Here is a 16,672-nt window from a genome sequence, read left to right as displayed (position 1 = left end):
GAAGATTAAACTAATTAATTTTTAGTTAATTAACTACTGGGCCCACCCGTCAGTGAGTGATTAGATTAATTAAATAGTTTTAATTATAAAAACATTTTTCTTTTCTCTTTTTTTTAATTTTGCGGCGGGGCCCGCATGTCAGTGGCTGGGCCTGCCCAGTCAGCACGTTGACTGGGTTGACCCAGTCAACGGGGCCCACGGGGCCCACTGGCAGTGGCACTGGGGTGGCCCCAGGCCAGCCACGTCGGCGGCCGGCGCCGGAGCAACTCCGACGAGCCAAACGCGGCGGCGCGGCTCGGGAGGGGCGCGGGTTTCGCGCACAGGGGGTCTGCTGGGTCGTGGCTGGGCGCGTTCGACGCGGCTCGGCGCTGCGCGTCCAACGGTGGTGGCCGGAGTGGCTGGAACGGGCGGGGGCGAGCGCTACGAGCTCGCCGGCGGCGAGGTGCTTCGGGCTGGGGCGGGTGCGGCGTTAGAGCGCGCGAGCGGCCGAACTAACTAGCTAGGCGGGTGCGGCACGATGCGGTCGAGCTAACGGGCCTACGCCCATGACCAAATGGTCACCGGAGACCCGCCGGCGGCGAGCTCCGCGGCGCGGCGTTCGGGCGCGCGTGGGGAAGAAGCTAGGGGGCGCGCGAGAGAGAAAGGACAGGGGAGGAGGGGGGAGAGGCTCACCGCGCGGCAACACGGAGGCCGGTGAGAGGCTTAGGAGCAGCAGGTCGGCGCCGGGGAAGAAGGGGGTCGCCGGCGTCCGAAGTTGAAGACGAGCTCGGTGTGCTCGTTGTAGCGGCTCCGATCTCCAACGGGCTGCACCAGACGAAGCAGCGGACGACGGCGGTCCTTGGAGACAACGTGGGGCGGCGAGGTGGGCACGGTGGCCGTGTGAACGACGGGAACGGCGGCGACCGCGTCGGGCGTGGGGAAGGAGAGAGCGGCGCGGATCTGGGGGGAAGAGAGAGGCGCAGGGGCCGAGAGGTGAGCGGGGGTGAGTGGGAGAGAAGCCCGAGGAGGCGGGGGGGTGCTGGCGCCCTTATCCTCCCCGTCGCCGGCGAGGGGGTGCGGCGGGGACTGCCCCTGTTCCGACCCCGGTCGGGGGAACAGGGAAGGGGGCGAGTGGGAGAGGTGGGCTGGGCCGGGGGTCGGCCCAGTCGGGCCAGGGGTCCAGCGGGGGAAGGGCCTTCTCTTTTTTTTTCTTTTTTTTTCTTTGCCTGTTCTGTTTTCTGTTGTATTTTCTTTTTATTTATTTATTTTCTTTTCTGTTTTATTTCATTTAAAATTATTTAGGTATTTTATAAAAATGTGTTTTCTCCACCATAATTACCAGTGTATTATTTGGCACCCACCGAACATTTTTGTTTAAATTTTTGAAAACTTTTATTTTCCACTTTAATTTTAATTGAAGTTTGAATTAGGAGTTTGAAAAGAAATGTGATTCCAAATGTGATCATGCCCTGTTTAGTAACATGATTAGCTTAATCACAGAGAATTACTGTAGCATGATCCTCAGGGTGTTACAGCAGAGTAGGAGGAGGTGGGTGCGGAGGGGAGGACGAGGAGACGGAAGAGGAGCCACCTGACAAGGAGGAGCAGGCATCGGTGCCGGAGCAGGCCGAATTCGGCATGGAGGACGTGCTGGCGAAGTTCGATCTCTCCCGAGTGAAGTAGGCGGCAGAGCAGCATGCCATCCTTGACTCCATCCACTCCGAGGTGGAGGCCAATCGTCTAGTCCTCAGCGAGCCTGACATGCAGCTCGACGAGGCCTTGGCGTCCGAGGACGATGACTACAAGGCGCTGTCGTTTCGCCAGGCCGCAACTGACCTCGAGGCCGGTGGTTTTGGCAAGAACGTCATTGACATATCCGATTACAAGTAGTATATGTGGTAGTTTCCTAGTTCCTACGCATATCATGGATGTTGCATATCTTACGGAAATGAAAATCGTCAAATGAGGAGTGGGATTGTGAAGTGTGAGATATGGGCGTTGACGGGATGTTGTCGGTGAACACAAACGGACGCGTTCGTGCATATTTGGAAGCTCACGTTTGCTATGTGTGGTTGCAGATGCTCTTAGTTGTCGTTGTGATGCGATAGGTACTAGAAAACTTCAAAATCGAAGATGCTACTACTTCCTCCGTTTGTTTTGGTTTGTATTTAAAATTTGTATGACTCAAACTTTGTAAAGTTTGATCAACTTTATAGGAAGGAATATCAACATTACAATACGAGATCGATGCCATTAGATGCATCATGAAATTAATTTTTATATCGTATTACTTTAGTATTGCTGATGTTGATATTTTTTAAATATAAATTAGGTCAAACTTAGTGTTGTTTAACTTGAAACAAATCTTGTAGGCAATCAATGCAAAACGAGGAGAGATGTAACAGTGAATATAAAATTCGTGTGCGAGAAAACATGGACCCACATATATTGTTCACACATCAAACTGGACGTCAAGATCTAACATGAGGAAAAAAAGGAGTGGACATATGGAACACGGATCTGGTGAACCACGCACAACCCTTATCTATACCTACTAATAAAGTGTGTGTCTATCTGTAGTCATACGTTTAAGTTTTACAAAAAAAGCCTCTGATTTTTTCTTTATGTAACCCACGACCCAACATTAAGCGATTTTTCTCTGTTGGGATTTGGCCCAACTGTGGTAGCCACTATCTTGCGCTCCTGGGCGCGGTTTAGTATTCCGTGTTTGCCCCGTTTGCTCTGTTTTCGCCCATTTAGGTCCCTGACCTTTTATTATTTAGAGAGAATAGGTTAAACATGATAATGCTATAACTTTGCAACCATAACTCGGATTAAAATAATTTGTATATATAATTTGATCAGAAAATGCGTAATTTTGAACCGTGCTATTATTTGTTCCTGTTAACCACTTTAAGATTTTGTTTAGGGCATAACTTTAATTAACCTAATTAATCGCAATGGTGTATTTTGGAAAATGCTAACACAAAATATAACTTTTAATATGAAGTATGTTAGGAGGGCCTATATGCATTGGAGGGAGTATGAATGATCGGTTTCAATGGGCATATATGAGTAATAAAGAAAGAAGAGAATAAAGGGTGTGGCCTGTGGGGATAAAAAACAGGAGATTCAAAAATATATGAAGGAGAGAATTCTTTTAATAGAATCCTTTTATTGAGAATATTTCTGACGACTTGTTGCGAATTTCAAACTTTGTTACAACTTACTAATAATGTCTTGGTATGAAAATAAAATAAAAATTAGGCTCTTTAAGATCAGAATCACCGTACAAAAATCGTACCAAAATTATTCTCTGTGTATAATGTACTACTGATATGAATTTCTGCTAGACCTCAGTGCGCCCCTCTGTCGTGGACGAGCACATTCGGATGTTGTTGGGCCGTGCTGATGGATATTTCAGTGGACATCACAATTAACTCTCCCGTTGTAACACACGGGCTTATGTGCTAGTCAATAGTAAATTCAGAACTATACTAGAAAAAAAATCTGAATATTTTTTGCAACGTACTTAGTCAACCGATATACCCCGCATAAGAAGTTTCACAAAGAAATTACATCCTTGTTATTCTGATAGAAAAATGACAAAATCAAAGCTATATTAAAGCAATGTTTAATGAATAATAAGGTCTCATTTGTATTTTCTTCACTAAGAATACCACTCGTGTCAATACTTCATGATATTTCATACGTGAGTAAAATAGTCGACCAAATTTGTTACACAAATTTTTAGATTCTTTTTTCAATTTTCCTAGTATAATTCTTGAATTTACTATTCACGTGGGTGCGCATGGAGCCATGTTCACCTTTGTATTTTCGTGGAAATACACATGATTTATGACATGGAATACCGACCAAAATACTCATGCTTTCATGGATCTGAGAGCAGCTAAGTGGTCCAGATATAGAGAGCAGATGTGCTCGGAGCGATACTGGATTTCCCCATTGGAGGCCAACTAGAGTGATTAAAATAACCATGAAAAATCGATGGTGTACTCAGGGCGGACATACGTAATCCCACTGATAAGTAGACCCACCGCTTATGAATTGTCAAGTTCATCCACGGTCCGTCGCATGGAACGGCTTCTTATACTATTGACGAAAAAATCGGGATACCATTTCGCACTGTGACTCGGGCAAAGATTCCATTGAAAAATGCTTCACAAGTGGCAAGAATTGTATATATTATAAATAAGCATAGAATGTTTCCAAGTTGTTTTGGGTTGGTGATCAGCCACATCAGCGTGGGCCTACAGTTAGGCCAAAAAGTGGCCATTTGGTTTATAGACCAAAAGGTTCCTTTGTTTTGGGTTGGGTAGGGGGGATTAACAACATGATTCAACAGGAAACGGGGTGTTGGTGGCGCACATCCTGCCACAAAAACAAAACAGCCAGCAATTCAATAGGGGTGGTTGAGCTTTCTGGCACGGAGCCACCTTAACTGGCCGGATGCCCCATCGAAACAAAAAACATAATAACACATTTCTTGGATTTTTCATCAAGTATAATCTTTTGATGATTCAAGAGGGATAACACAGGAAGCAACAAAGAAGAATACACACCACAATTTTTTTGCGAGCAGCAATAACAGCAGCAAGTGATAGTGATTCGTATGGTCAACCTTTAACCCAAAGAAAACATGTTGCATAGAGGAAAAATGAAGAGAGGTATCTAGTGCGAAAAGTTGTTGTAGTGCAAAACCGTGAGAAACCGAGGATATGTGCCAATGGATTCTCATTTATAAAGTTTCGGCAAATTTGTGAAAGCAGGGTTCGATAAGGACCACGGTATGGCGAAGATTCATGTCTGACTACAATCATGAAAACGATGTACAGAAAGGACAACCGAACAAAATATCAGAAAATATTAATATTAGTATAATGGGCAAAGAAGCTTTGGCTAATTTAAGGGTCATGTTTCTCCACGTCATGAATAGATACATTTTACACTAGGCACCAATCCAATCAGAGGAACATGTATAGGTTTGACTTTATTAGCCCGCAGAAAGTTAAAAAGGAAATAAGAAGATTTGAGATCCTTCCATATACTTTCGAAAACAAGCAAGAATCCCAACACATTCACAAAAACTAGAACAAGAAAAATTAACTTATATAGAAGTTTGAAACGGGTAAAAACTTGCACCAATTTCTCTAAACCGAAGGAATTATTATAACATAGGGGTAATTGCCGGCAGAAATGTGAAACTAAAGAGGTAAAAGATGAGATCAACTCTTCGTTCCATGTATTCACATCTATGAAACTTGACTAATGACTGGAAGACATGCATTACAAGAACCGATCCGAGCGGATTTAGTTTCAGGGCCAAGAAAAACATAGCGAGTTCAGTCTTTATTTACTTCCTGTATTGCCTCTACACATCCACCTTCGGAACATTAGGAGACAAGTAAAATAAAATATTGTTTTTTCTTTCCAAGGAACATAGCTACAAATATCATCGAAACTATAGACCACATATTTGGGTGTTATAAAATCTATAACCTCCTGCCTATTTGGTAGTCCTATGTGCTTCACATAGTCCCCCCACCACCCCAAACAAAGCTTATAGCAGAAGATCTCCAAAGTATTTACATATCTACCGTACAAAGAATTTACTTTCTCAAATGCCCTCTACATTCCATCGATGGCAATCGTTACGGTCGCTGGTAGCCCTTCCCTTCCCTCACCCCACCTTGGCAACGCCTCGTCCGCAACTAATGCGAGGCGGACGACAGCACGAGCGCAATCATGCTTCACGTTGCGCCACAATCGTTCAATGCTTGGCATAATTACTTCTCCGGCCCAGTCCTCGAACCTCTCATCAGTGAGCCAGACACTGCTAACCATATGGTCAATGGCATCTTCATCGATTCTGAATGAATTGATGCTCCCAATGACCAATTCAAATTTTGCTGATATGCAATCTCTAATAGTCTTCCGAAATGGATTAAAGTCAACTGGTCGAAACACAATGGCATCGTCAACGAGTTCCAATAGATCGCAGTCAGGGGCAGGCGTCGAACACAGTACTGCAAGCTGCCCTTTCTCTTGCTCTTGCTCCACTGAGACATCACTAGAATTATGTGAACTCTCGGTGTCATCCAAGGCACCAACTGCCAAATTGAGGTCAAGCGACAAACCATGGCTACTGGACAATTCTTTTGCTACCTTTGCAGGGCGAACATCATCACATAGCCAATCTGCTCGGTGCTTGGCCTGCTTGTCCCCAATCGAGAGCTCAAGCTGCCAACTAGAGCCTGCCATCTCCAACATTCTTAGTTCACCTTGTAGTAAAGACTCAACGTCCGGCCCTTTAAGTTCATCAGGTACCCAATTGGTGGTAAGAACAAAGATGACATTGCCAAGGCTGACCTCACGGCCACGAGAGTCAGGCAGACGACCAGTCTCCATTGCCCGCTTGATCTTTCCACGAACAACTATGTCCAATTGATCAATGCATTCCAGAACAATAACTGAGAATGGGTTCTGCCGAACTGCCTCAGTGACCCGATCAAGTGCAGTTTTCCCCCAGAGACCCATGTTCAGTCCATCATTCTTAGCCCTTCCCAATTCGGAGTCACCACCAAAGTTCACAATTACTGGTCTCGTGTTTGCCATCAGCTCAGACAACGCGTTCACCATTTTCCGCTTACCTGCCTTGTCAGAGCCAACAAACATGAGCCACATGTCACCTCTTGTTCGAAGGGTCCGACGCTTCTCGCTTCCAGATAGGCATTGTACAACAGCAGCAGCAATGGCTGAGGCGGCATCAGACTGCCAGCTAACCTTCTCTGTCAGCCCCTTGATGAGCCTTTTGAAGGAATCAATATCTGAAATTCCAGCTATCTTAGCCTTCTGCAGGGCAGTTAGCCCTTCATAATTTTCCTTCCGCTCTTTATCCATAGTAGGATTGATGGCAGGGTCCAAGCGACCAAGCATAAGATCAGTTTTCACTGGGCTTCCTGGTGGGCTCTTGCGGAGGTCAACTATCGGGCTGGATGCTGGCTTATCCCGGTTAGTGTTCATCTTAAGAGTCTGAATAGCAGCACCCCTTGCAATAGGCAATTTGACCTCAACACGTGGACATGTTCTGGACGAGGCCAATGGCACGGAGAGTGCTGGCGCTCCAGCATGGGTCAAGTGGATATGGGCACAGGTCTCACGCCATTTCTTCTCAAGCTCATCTGTGCTCCTTTTCCATTTCAACTCTTGTGCCTTAGACTGTACAAAAAGAGAAGGATTATACCAATCAGGTTTCGATAGAATAAGAGTTGGTTTTGTCAAGATTAAACATGGAAAAAACATAAACCTGATTTTGATCATTGGTCCGCTGCAGCCAGTGCGGCAAACTAGGGTTAGCAGCCTCAGGGACGGATACTGCCGTCCGCTCCGCTGCAAGTTTGGTGAGCTCACTCTCATAACCACCCTTGCAGAGCATGCACATGGCTGGCTTCACCATCTGAGTATGGCCACCCCCTGGCGGCCATCTGAGAGGTGTTGGTGTCACCGGCAAAGGCCGGAGCATTGGTGATAACATCCCCACCGAGTTGCTGAGACTTCCACTGCTTCCAGGCCTAACAAAATTTAGTAATTCGTTAATCTGTGGAACTGAACTATAATGAGTGAGACTATAAGGCTACCACTGCTACACAAAAAAGCAACAACGTTTATAGAGTAGCGCCAACTGCCCTAAACTAAAAACCTGTTTGTTTGTCATATCAAAGTTTTCCATCATCCAAAAAAAAAAATCAGGCCTCTTTTGGTATGTAGGAATCCCATAGGATAGGATTTGTATAGGAAAAATTCCTTCAGAGCCCTTTGGTTTGTAGGAATAGAATCCTATTCCTATGGAGGAATTCTTCCTATCCTCCACATTTCATAGGAAAATAAACATTAGCCTAGACTCAATGGAAAAATTCCTATGATGTGAACCAAAGGGCATCTTCTTTTCTATTCCTATTCGTCGGAATTCTGATACGGAGCTGGATCCTCTAACATTCGAAGGGAAGTCAGGTAAGCTACAGTAACCTGACTTCCCTTCAGGCTTAGCCCATGAACAGTGCTCATTTCAATTTTCAAAAGACAGGTTTCCATTTCTAATAGATCAATTTCAATTCATGACATACCAAGTTCAATTTTAGAAGACTCATTTCAAATTTTGAAATACTCATTTCACTCTTTTCAAAAGAACTATTTCAATTTCATAAGCTCCCTGACTTTCCCTGTCTTTTTTACACAAGAAGAACACTGTAGCTCTGTGACATCCCTTGAGCATGTTAGAGGATCCGGCTCCTTCAGATACATGTCATCTCATTTCCTATGACTTTCTTATTCCTATGACTTTCCTATCCTATGAACCAATTGCAGAGTAACTAATAATTTGGTTCAGCATGACTAAGCAGTAATCAAATGAACAAGGAAATTAACAAGACCAGACATGTTAGATCTAACAAAGAATCAGAACACGAACGCGGACACACCTCAGAGCAGCTCCAGCAAGCGGTGTGCTGCGGGCAATCGGCATGGCTTGGAGATCCCATTCATCCTCCATCCCTGGGTAATAGATCTTACACCTAAGGTACGTGGCGCACGCTGCAGTGGCCACGGCCCACACTTCACCGCGCCCGAAACGCCTGAGCAGACGCCCCATCTCGGCAATGGCCGCCTTGCCCCCCTCAGACGACGACGCGGCAGGGCCTTCCACCATCCACTTCAGGTCCCCGAGGTCAAGAACCACCCCGCCATGCTCGCCGACGAGCCTCTCGACTACGGCGCCCAGCTTCCCAATCCTCTCCGCCATCGCCACCTTGTCACCAGCAAGCTTGGTGAGTTCCGCCTCCAGATGCAGGATCTTGGCTGCAGCGAGGGCAGCGGAGCTGGCCGTTGGGATTATTCGAATGGCCTCCTTCAGCACCACGTCCGGTCCGGAGTCTCCGACGATCACCGGGTTGCGGCGCGCTGGCTTGAGCATGACGTCAAGCACCTTGCGCGCATCATCCCCGCAGCTGGCTCCAGCCGCCGCAGCCGCCAGACGAGGGTTGATGTATGCGTTGGCGGTGCCGACGCGCAGAAGAGAGGAAGGGGATGGGGAGAAGGGGGTTGGCGTCGGTACAGGACTAGACGCTGCGGTGGAAGACGACGGGGAGGGTGAGGTGAGAGACTGTTCGATGGTGTTCTTCACGGCAGAAGATGAGAAGGACGCCTCGCGCATGACGCGGCTGACCGAAGGGTCGTCGAGGATGGAGAGCACGAGCTGCTCGAGCTCCACCTTAACGGCGAGGAGCGGCTGCTGTGCCGCCTCAGGGCAGCCCCGCCGCTGCTGGGCCTGCGCGCGCTTGAGAGCCGCAACGAGCGCGTTGGAAACGGGAGGAGCAGCGGCCCCGCCTCCAATCGCGCCCCCCGCAAAGGCAGGCAACCTGTCTAGCGCGACGGAGAAACAGAGCTCAAGAGCGCGGCAGTGGAGCGGGTGCGCGCCGGCGCCACCAGAGGCAGCGGCAACGCCTCCCGCGGCCACGGCCCGCGCGCAGGCCTGGCGCAGCAGGCCAGCCGGCGCGGCGAGCAGCGCGGCGGCGACGTGGAGCGGCGTGGTGGAGACGTGCCTCCGTCGAGCCGCTTCGTCCATGGCTCGCGCCAGCGCCGCCGCCGCCTCTGGCGTGAGCGTCTGCTGGATGGTGCTGAGATCCGCCCTCATCGTCGTCCCCGCCGCCGCGGCCTTCCGCTCATCAATCGATCAAAGGACACGCGAATTCTTCTGTGTTCTTCACCTAGGTTCCTCGCCGCCGTCTTGGGGTGGTGCGGCACGCCGATGAACCGGGAGCGCGGAAAAGGGGGGTGTATCGGAGGGAAGGGGAGGGGAGGGGAGACGCTGGGAGGAGGCGGAAGTAACGAGACCGCTACGAGGAAAAAGGGAAGAGAGAGAGAGAGGCGAATAGAATCTTCGTCTCCGATTTCGCTTCGTCTCTGCATTTTACACCGAGTTAATTGCACGTTGGTACCACACTTGCGCACCTACTCACGAATCAGTACCACTATTCCTGCATGTCGCAGTTCAGTACCAACTCAGAGCCTAAGTGGTGCATAACGGACTGAAAGCCGTATAAGCGCGTATTGACCGCGTATCCGACAGGTCGGGCCCACATGTCAGGTGACACGCTGGCCGAATCGGCGCTTGGACGGGTCGCTGACTAGGACGAGGCCGACGCGGTCGGTTATACTCCATGGGCTCGGTCGGTTACATGGGCTCGGTCGGACTCGCCTCACTCTCGCTCGACGGTCGACCTCACTCTCACTCTGGCTCTCCCTCCTCTCTCCGATTCGCCGCCGCCCGCCGCCTGCCTGCCGCCGCCGCCACCTCAACCGGCTCATCGTCGCGCCATGGAGGACGAGAGCAGCCAGGACTCAAGCGTGCAATACATGAACCTCTCCGACGACGAAGCCACGCATTTCCGGGTGAGTTGTAGAGCTAGGGTTAGGGTTGGGTTATCAGATTTGGGATTTGGGGGGATTTGATTTGATTTGGGGATTTTGTTTTCCTTTTGTTCCTGTAGATCCCTGCTAGCATTGAAGACCAAGACTACAGTGGCATTGAGACAGCACCCAGAGTTCTTTGCCATCAGCATGGCGTGGCGGCTGAGAGGCGTGTAGCATTCGAAGCATTTAACACGGGCAGGAGGTTCTTAGTCTGTCCTATGAGTGTAAGATTCTGTCCAAACTCTGTGTTAATTGTATTGTTTAATCTAGCCATGTGCATAGAATTGTTCAGTCCAGAGCATAGAATTCATGTTCTTTAATCTAGCCATGTGCTGATGCACATTGTTTAATGAGTACTCTTGTAGCATAGCTGTGATGGTCATTTTGTAGCTGTCATGGTCATTTTGTAGTTGTGTTTGGCCTGCCTGGACACACCACTACCAACCTGGAATTGTATTGTTTACTGGGTAGCTGTGAGGGTCATTTTGTAGCCATTTAGTACTACTGATGCTAATCAGTGGATTAGAAAATGTGTTGATGCTTGCCATGTATATTTAATTTGGCCAGTAATTTTATAATTGGTCAACAGCTTAGTTTGCAGTGTAGATAATCATTGTTTAGCTCACAAGAGTACTCACTTTGCAAATTATTTGGTTGTTTTAGGTCAGGGAGATTCAATGTCAGAAACTCAAAATTCAGATAGTGTTTATTGTCAGAGGTTCATTCTTTAGTTGGCTATATTATTAAAGTGTTTTCCCAAAGATGCTTAAAGTTCATTTTTTAATTCAGTGGCTAGTCATTTAGGGTCCTACATTGTTTAAAGATGTTCAAAGTTCATTGTTTAAAGCTAGTTGCTCAAAGTTTATTGCTTAAATAATTTACCTAGGAGATTGATTTTGCACATGCTATGGTTGTTTATATTGCAGGAAGATGACAACTGTGGTATTGTTCTCTGGGTTGACCCAGAGTGGCCTCCTACATTGCAGAATGCCTTGTTGAAGCTATGGGAAATGTATCATGACAGCAAGAGTGATAGGAGGAAGGATAACCTGGAGAGTTCACTCACTATTCACCATCTCACTGGAAAAAAAATCTAGAGGCCAACTATGACAAATTGGTTGAAGATGTGCACCAACTGTTGAATGCTCAAGAGGATAGGAGGGTAGATTTCAGCTATTTGCAGGCTAAGATGCAGGATGTGCATGTTTCTGATTCAGTTGTATCTGACATGAAGACAGAGATGGGGAAGAAAGATGCAGAGATCTTCAAGCTGCAGGAGAAGTATAAAGTACTGATGAACCTGACACAATCTCAAGGCACTTGCATCAGGAACCTAAAGTTTAATCATCTAAAAGAGAAGGAAGTGCTTAGTACATCCACCAGGAACCTGCAATTCCAGGTTGATGAACTCAAAAAATCTGAGGAAAAGCTCACCCAGGAGAACACCCAGCTGCTCCTTCACATGGGAGATCTCAAGAAGGGGCATGACAAGCTCACAGCAAGGAGGGATCAGCTAAAGATTCAGATTGCTGAACTGTTGAAGTCAGAGAAGAAGAACAAGCAGAAATTGAAGGGGATCCTGGACATCTTGTCAGAATGAAGATGTACAGGAAGAGCAAGAGCAAGATCCAGATCAACATGAAGAAGAAGAATGCTGGCTTTGCTGACCTTTTGTGAAGTATGGTGTTGTTGTGAACTAAGTTATGTACTATGGATGTGTAGTTGTTGTGAACCACTATGTTGTTGCTTTAGTTGTTGTGAACCACTATGGTGTTGCTTTAGTTGTTGTGAACCACTATGTTGTTGCTGTGAACCACTATGTTAACTGTTAGTTGCTGTGAACCACTATGTTAATCAATATGTTGTTGTTGTGAACCAGTTTGTTGTGAACCAGTATGTTAACTCTTAGTTGCTGCTTGTCTTAGTTGCTTGAACTCTTTTATGAACCCCCTAAACCAAAGTTGCTTGAACTCTAAGGCATTTAGGCTCCGTCGACGTCGAGAACCCCCTAAACCTAAGTGGTTAGGCATTTAGTCTCCGTCGACGTCGAGAACCCCCTAAACCAAAGTGGTTAGGCATTGAGGCTCCGTCGACGTCGAGAACCCCCTAAACCAAAGTGGTTAGGCATTTAGTCTCCGTCGACGTCGAGAACCCCCTAAACCAAAGTGGTTAGGCATTTAGTCTCCGTCGACGTCGAGAACCCCCTAAACCAAAGTGGTTAGGCATTTAGTCTCCGTCGACGTCGAGAACCCCCTAAACCAAAGTAGTTAGGCATTGAGGCTCCGTCGACGTCGAGAACCCCCTAAACCAAAGTGGTTAGGCATTTAGTCTCCGTCGACGTCGAGAACCCCCTAAACCAAAGTGGTTAGGCATTTAGTCTCCGTCGACGTCGAGAACCCCCTAAACCAAAGTGGTTAGGCATTTAGTCTCCGTCGACGTCGAGAACCCCCTAAACCAAAGTGGTTAGGCATTTAGTCTCCGTCGACGTCGAGAACCCCCTAAACCAAAGTGGTTAGGCATTTAGTCTCCGTCGACGTCGAGAACCCCCTAAACCAAAGTGGTTAGGCATTTAGTCTCCGTCGACGTCGAGAACCCCCTAAACCAAAGTGGTTAGGCATTTAGTCTCCGTCGACGTCGAGACCCCCCTAAACCAAAGTGGTTAGGCATTTAGTCTCCGTCGACGTCGAGACCCCCCTAAACCAAAGTGGTTAGGCATTTAGTCTCCGTCGACGTCGAGAACCCCCTAAACCAAAGTGGTTAGGCATTTAGTCTCCGTCGACGTCGAGACCCCCCTAAACCAAAGTGGTTAGGCATTTAGTCTCCGTCGACGTCGAGAACCCCCTAAACCAAAGTGGTTAGGCATTTAGTCTCCGTCGACGTCGAGAACCCCCTAAACCAAAGTGGTTAGGCATTTAGTCTCCGTCGACGTCGAGAACCCCCTAAACCAAAGTGGTTAGGCATTTAGGCTCCGTCGACGTCGAGAACCCCCTAACATTGCCAATAACACTAATCACCAAATTGATAGCATAACATTGCCCATAACACTAAGATAGTTGATAACAATTCAGTACACTCAAACATAATCATCCAACCAGTTTGACTTGTAGGTTCAGTACAATCAAACCTAAGCATCAAACCATGGTTCAGGACACAAAACATTGATTAGTACCATAGTTTTGAGAAACAACAACTCATTACAACACTCATCTGTTACCACTAGGAGAAAACCAGGTCATCCAACCAGTGTGACTTCTTGGGGCAGAAGATGTAGAAGGAGTTGCATATCTTGGGGCAGTGAATGGCCTTGCACCACTAGTTGATGGCTGTGAACTTGCACCAGACCTTGCTCCAGATCTTGCACCAGTCCTTGCACCAGACCTTGCTCCAGAGCTTGCACCAGTCCTTCCAGGTGGAGGCTGTGATCTTGGTGCAAGCTGGGATCTTGCAGGTGGAGGCTGCTGCTGGGATCTTGCAGGTGGAGGCTGCTGCTGGGATCTTGCAGGTGGAGGCTGCTGCTGGGATCTTGCAGGTGGAGGCTGCTGCTGTGATCTTGCAGGTGTAGGTTGCTGCTGTGATCTTGCAGGTGTAGGTTGCTGCTGTGACCTCTTGGTCTTGCAAAAAGGAGTGAGATTGGTATTAGTAAACAACATTAAAATATTAACAAATGCACTAGTCAACTAATACAAAAGAAGTGAGATTTGGTATTACCACATGCTTGTTTTTCCTCATAGCCAAATCTGGTTTCAATTGTTTCAGGCAGTTGGTGTATCTATGGCCTTGGAGACCACAGTTAGAGCATGTTATTGTGGCCATTCTACTGCTGTCCTTTGGCTTTGGCACTTCAAACTTGCCCTTGATCCTCTTCTCTTGCTTTCTTCCTCTCCTAACATGAAATTCTGGTGGCTCTATGTCTGGTCCAGGTGTCCTTATCCAGTCATGTTCACCAGGAACAGGAAAGATCATAGGTTCATATGCTTCCACATAAAATGGTTTTCTGAAGAATTTACAAACAAAGTCCTCTGGAAACCTCTTGGCCTTGTTAATTGCTGAAATTGCATGGTTGCATGGTAGGCCACTGAGGTCCCATTTTCTGCAACCACATGTATGATTATCCCAGTTCACAGGGTGTGTTTTCTGCCCACTGGTCACTTGCCATAAATTAACACCAGCTTGAATGGGTTTGCAGTATCTAGCCCTCTCCTTTTCCAGCTCTAGCTTCTCAGCATAGTGTGGTGTGATCACCCAGAAATCTGCCTTTCCTCTCTCTCTTTTCTCATGCCACCTCACCATTTGCTTGTCCTTAATACCATCAACCATAGTCCTAATAGGCTTTTTCCTAAAATCAAGGATATACTTGTTGAACACCTCAGATAGGTTGTTAACAACCAAATCTGTCTTGCAGTTAGTGTCAAAAGCATGCCTTGCCCATGTTTTCTTAGGAATTGCATTAAGCCAGATCCAAGCATCCTCACACTCATTTCTCAAATCATTCATAGCAATATTAAACTTATATTCATTGTAAGCATAACTGGCATTATCCATGCATTTCTTTAGATCTTCCCCCCTAAAACCAGCATTCTGGAAATTTGCATATAAGTGTCTAAGACAATATCTCTGGTGGCAGTTTGGAAATACTCTATTCACTGCATTGAGTAGCCCCTGTTGAAATTACAACAGCAAACTAAGCTACAGACTACAGATATAGTTGAAAAAAAAACCCTAAGCAACTGAAATCACATAGCAAACTAAGTACTTACCTTTTGTCTATCTGACATGATAGTATAAGGACCAAATTGGCCAACTTCTCCTCCTAGACATATCTTGAGTTGGTGCAGAAACCAGCACCAATTTGCTGTATCCTCCTGACCAACAATGACAAATGCAATTGGATAAATGTTGTTATTGCCATCTCTGCTAGTGGCAGCAAGGATCTGTGCACCTGTGGTCAGCTTAATAAAGCATCCATCAACACCTGTTTTGCAAAAAAAAAGAACCAATTAAGTCAGTACATAGCAAAGAAACTACAGCAAAGGTGTAATCATGTACATAGCAATGGACTAAAGCAAAGAAACAACTAACTAACCAATGAAAGGTCTGCATCCATTGAGAAATCCCTCCCTTGCTCCATTTAAGCAGAAAAACATTGCATGAAACCTTGGCCCTGGATGTGGTATTTTTTTGGTTGCTTTAGGAACTAGAGTTGTAACTACAACCCTACTTCCAGGGTTTGTCTGCATTATGGTTGCTGCATAGTCCCTTAACCTGGGATACTGCTTCTTGTGCTCTCCTAAGACAGATTCCACAGCTAAGTTTTTGGCCCTATAGGCCATGTGCTTAGGAACCTCAACACCATACTTCTCATTGCAGGCATCAATCAGAGTTTGTATGCTAGTGGTTGGATCAGACCTGAACAATGACTCATATGTCTTTGCAAGCCACTTTGCACTAACCCTGGAAGACTCTGTAGTGGTAGGGCAAGTGTGCTCTAGGTTAATTTTTTTATAGCAAAAGTCTTTTCACCTTTGATCACAGCAGCAACAATGTGGAACTGACAGTGCTCATTTCTTCAACATGCAATGATCCTTTGGCCAGAGTTTCTATGATATCTAAAATCTCTTGCCTGTGAAATGTGCAAGCTCAACAGAGCATCTCTGAATTGCTGCTGATTTGTGAAGCACATGTACTTACATAATTGCTGGTGTGGGTGCTCCATTTTTTCATTGAACCATATCCTAGGTTTTCTTTTCTGTGCCCTACTCTTCTTGCTTTTCTTTCGGACAAATTGCAGTGGCTCCTGCCCATCATCTTCACTATCCATCAGCCAACCAGTTTCTTCTTCATCTGATGAAGGAATGAAATCTTTCTTCACCTCCTTTAAAACACTAGAATGTGTTCTAGTGGTGGGGCACCTCCTAATTGGCAGCTTCTGTCTCTTCTTTGGAGGTTCTACCTGCAAAGGTTGAGCTAACTCCACATTCAAGCTCTCCTCCCTCTCTTCATCCCCACTCTCTTCCTCCTCCTTCTCAAACAGATCCTCAACCTCAGTGTCACCCTCATAATGCAGTTGTTCCTCCTCTTCTGACTCATCATCTGAATATTCATCTTGATCATCTGCTAGTTGTTCCTCATCTGCTTGTCTCTTTCCATCTATTATCTCTGTGTCTTGAGAAATCATGTACTTCTCCAAGTAGTTGTCACTGTCATA

The 16,672-nt window shown here is 46.6% G+C and overlaps 2 protein-coding genes across 2 annotated transcripts; one reads left to right on the top strand and one right to left on the bottom strand.

Moving 5' to 3' along the window:
* Window positions 1-5,314: 5,314 nt before the first annotated feature.
* LOC109744732 (protein SMAX1-like) lies at window positions 5,315-9,942 on the bottom strand. The gene is made up of 3 exons (XM_020303879.4): window positions 8,478-9,942; window positions 7,307-7,571; window positions 5,315-7,218 (listed from the first exon to the last, which is right to left on the bottom strand). The coding sequence occupies exons 1-3, from the start codon at window positions 9,686-9,688 to the stop codon at window positions 5,629-5,631; spliced, it is 3,066 nt and encodes a 1,021-aa protein (XP_020159468.1). The 5' UTR covers window positions 9,689-9,942; the 3' UTR covers window positions 5,315-5,628.
* Window positions 9,943-10,371: 429 nt separating this feature from the next.
* LOC141027159 (uncharacterized) lies at window positions 10,372-12,067 on the top strand. Its single transcript, XM_073504129.1, has 4 exons — window positions 10,372-10,446; window positions 10,545-10,691; window positions 11,394-11,523; window positions 11,565-12,067. The coding sequence occupies exons 1-4, from the start codon at window positions 10,372-10,374 to the stop codon at window positions 12,065-12,067; spliced, it is 855 nt and encodes a 284-aa protein (XP_073360230.1).
* The last annotated feature ends 4,605 nt before the right edge of the window (window positions 12,068-16,672 follow it).

Source organism: Aegilops tauschii, chromosome 7 (assembly GCF_002575655.3).
Source record: "Aegilops tauschii subsp. strangulata cultivar AL8/78 chromosome 7, Aet v6.0, whole genome shotgun sequence".
NCBI classification, from domain to species: domain Eukaryota; kingdom Viridiplantae; phylum Streptophyta; class Magnoliopsida; order Poales; family Poaceae; genus Aegilops; species Aegilops tauschii.
This window is presented reverse-complemented; position numbering and strand designations above follow the sequence as displayed.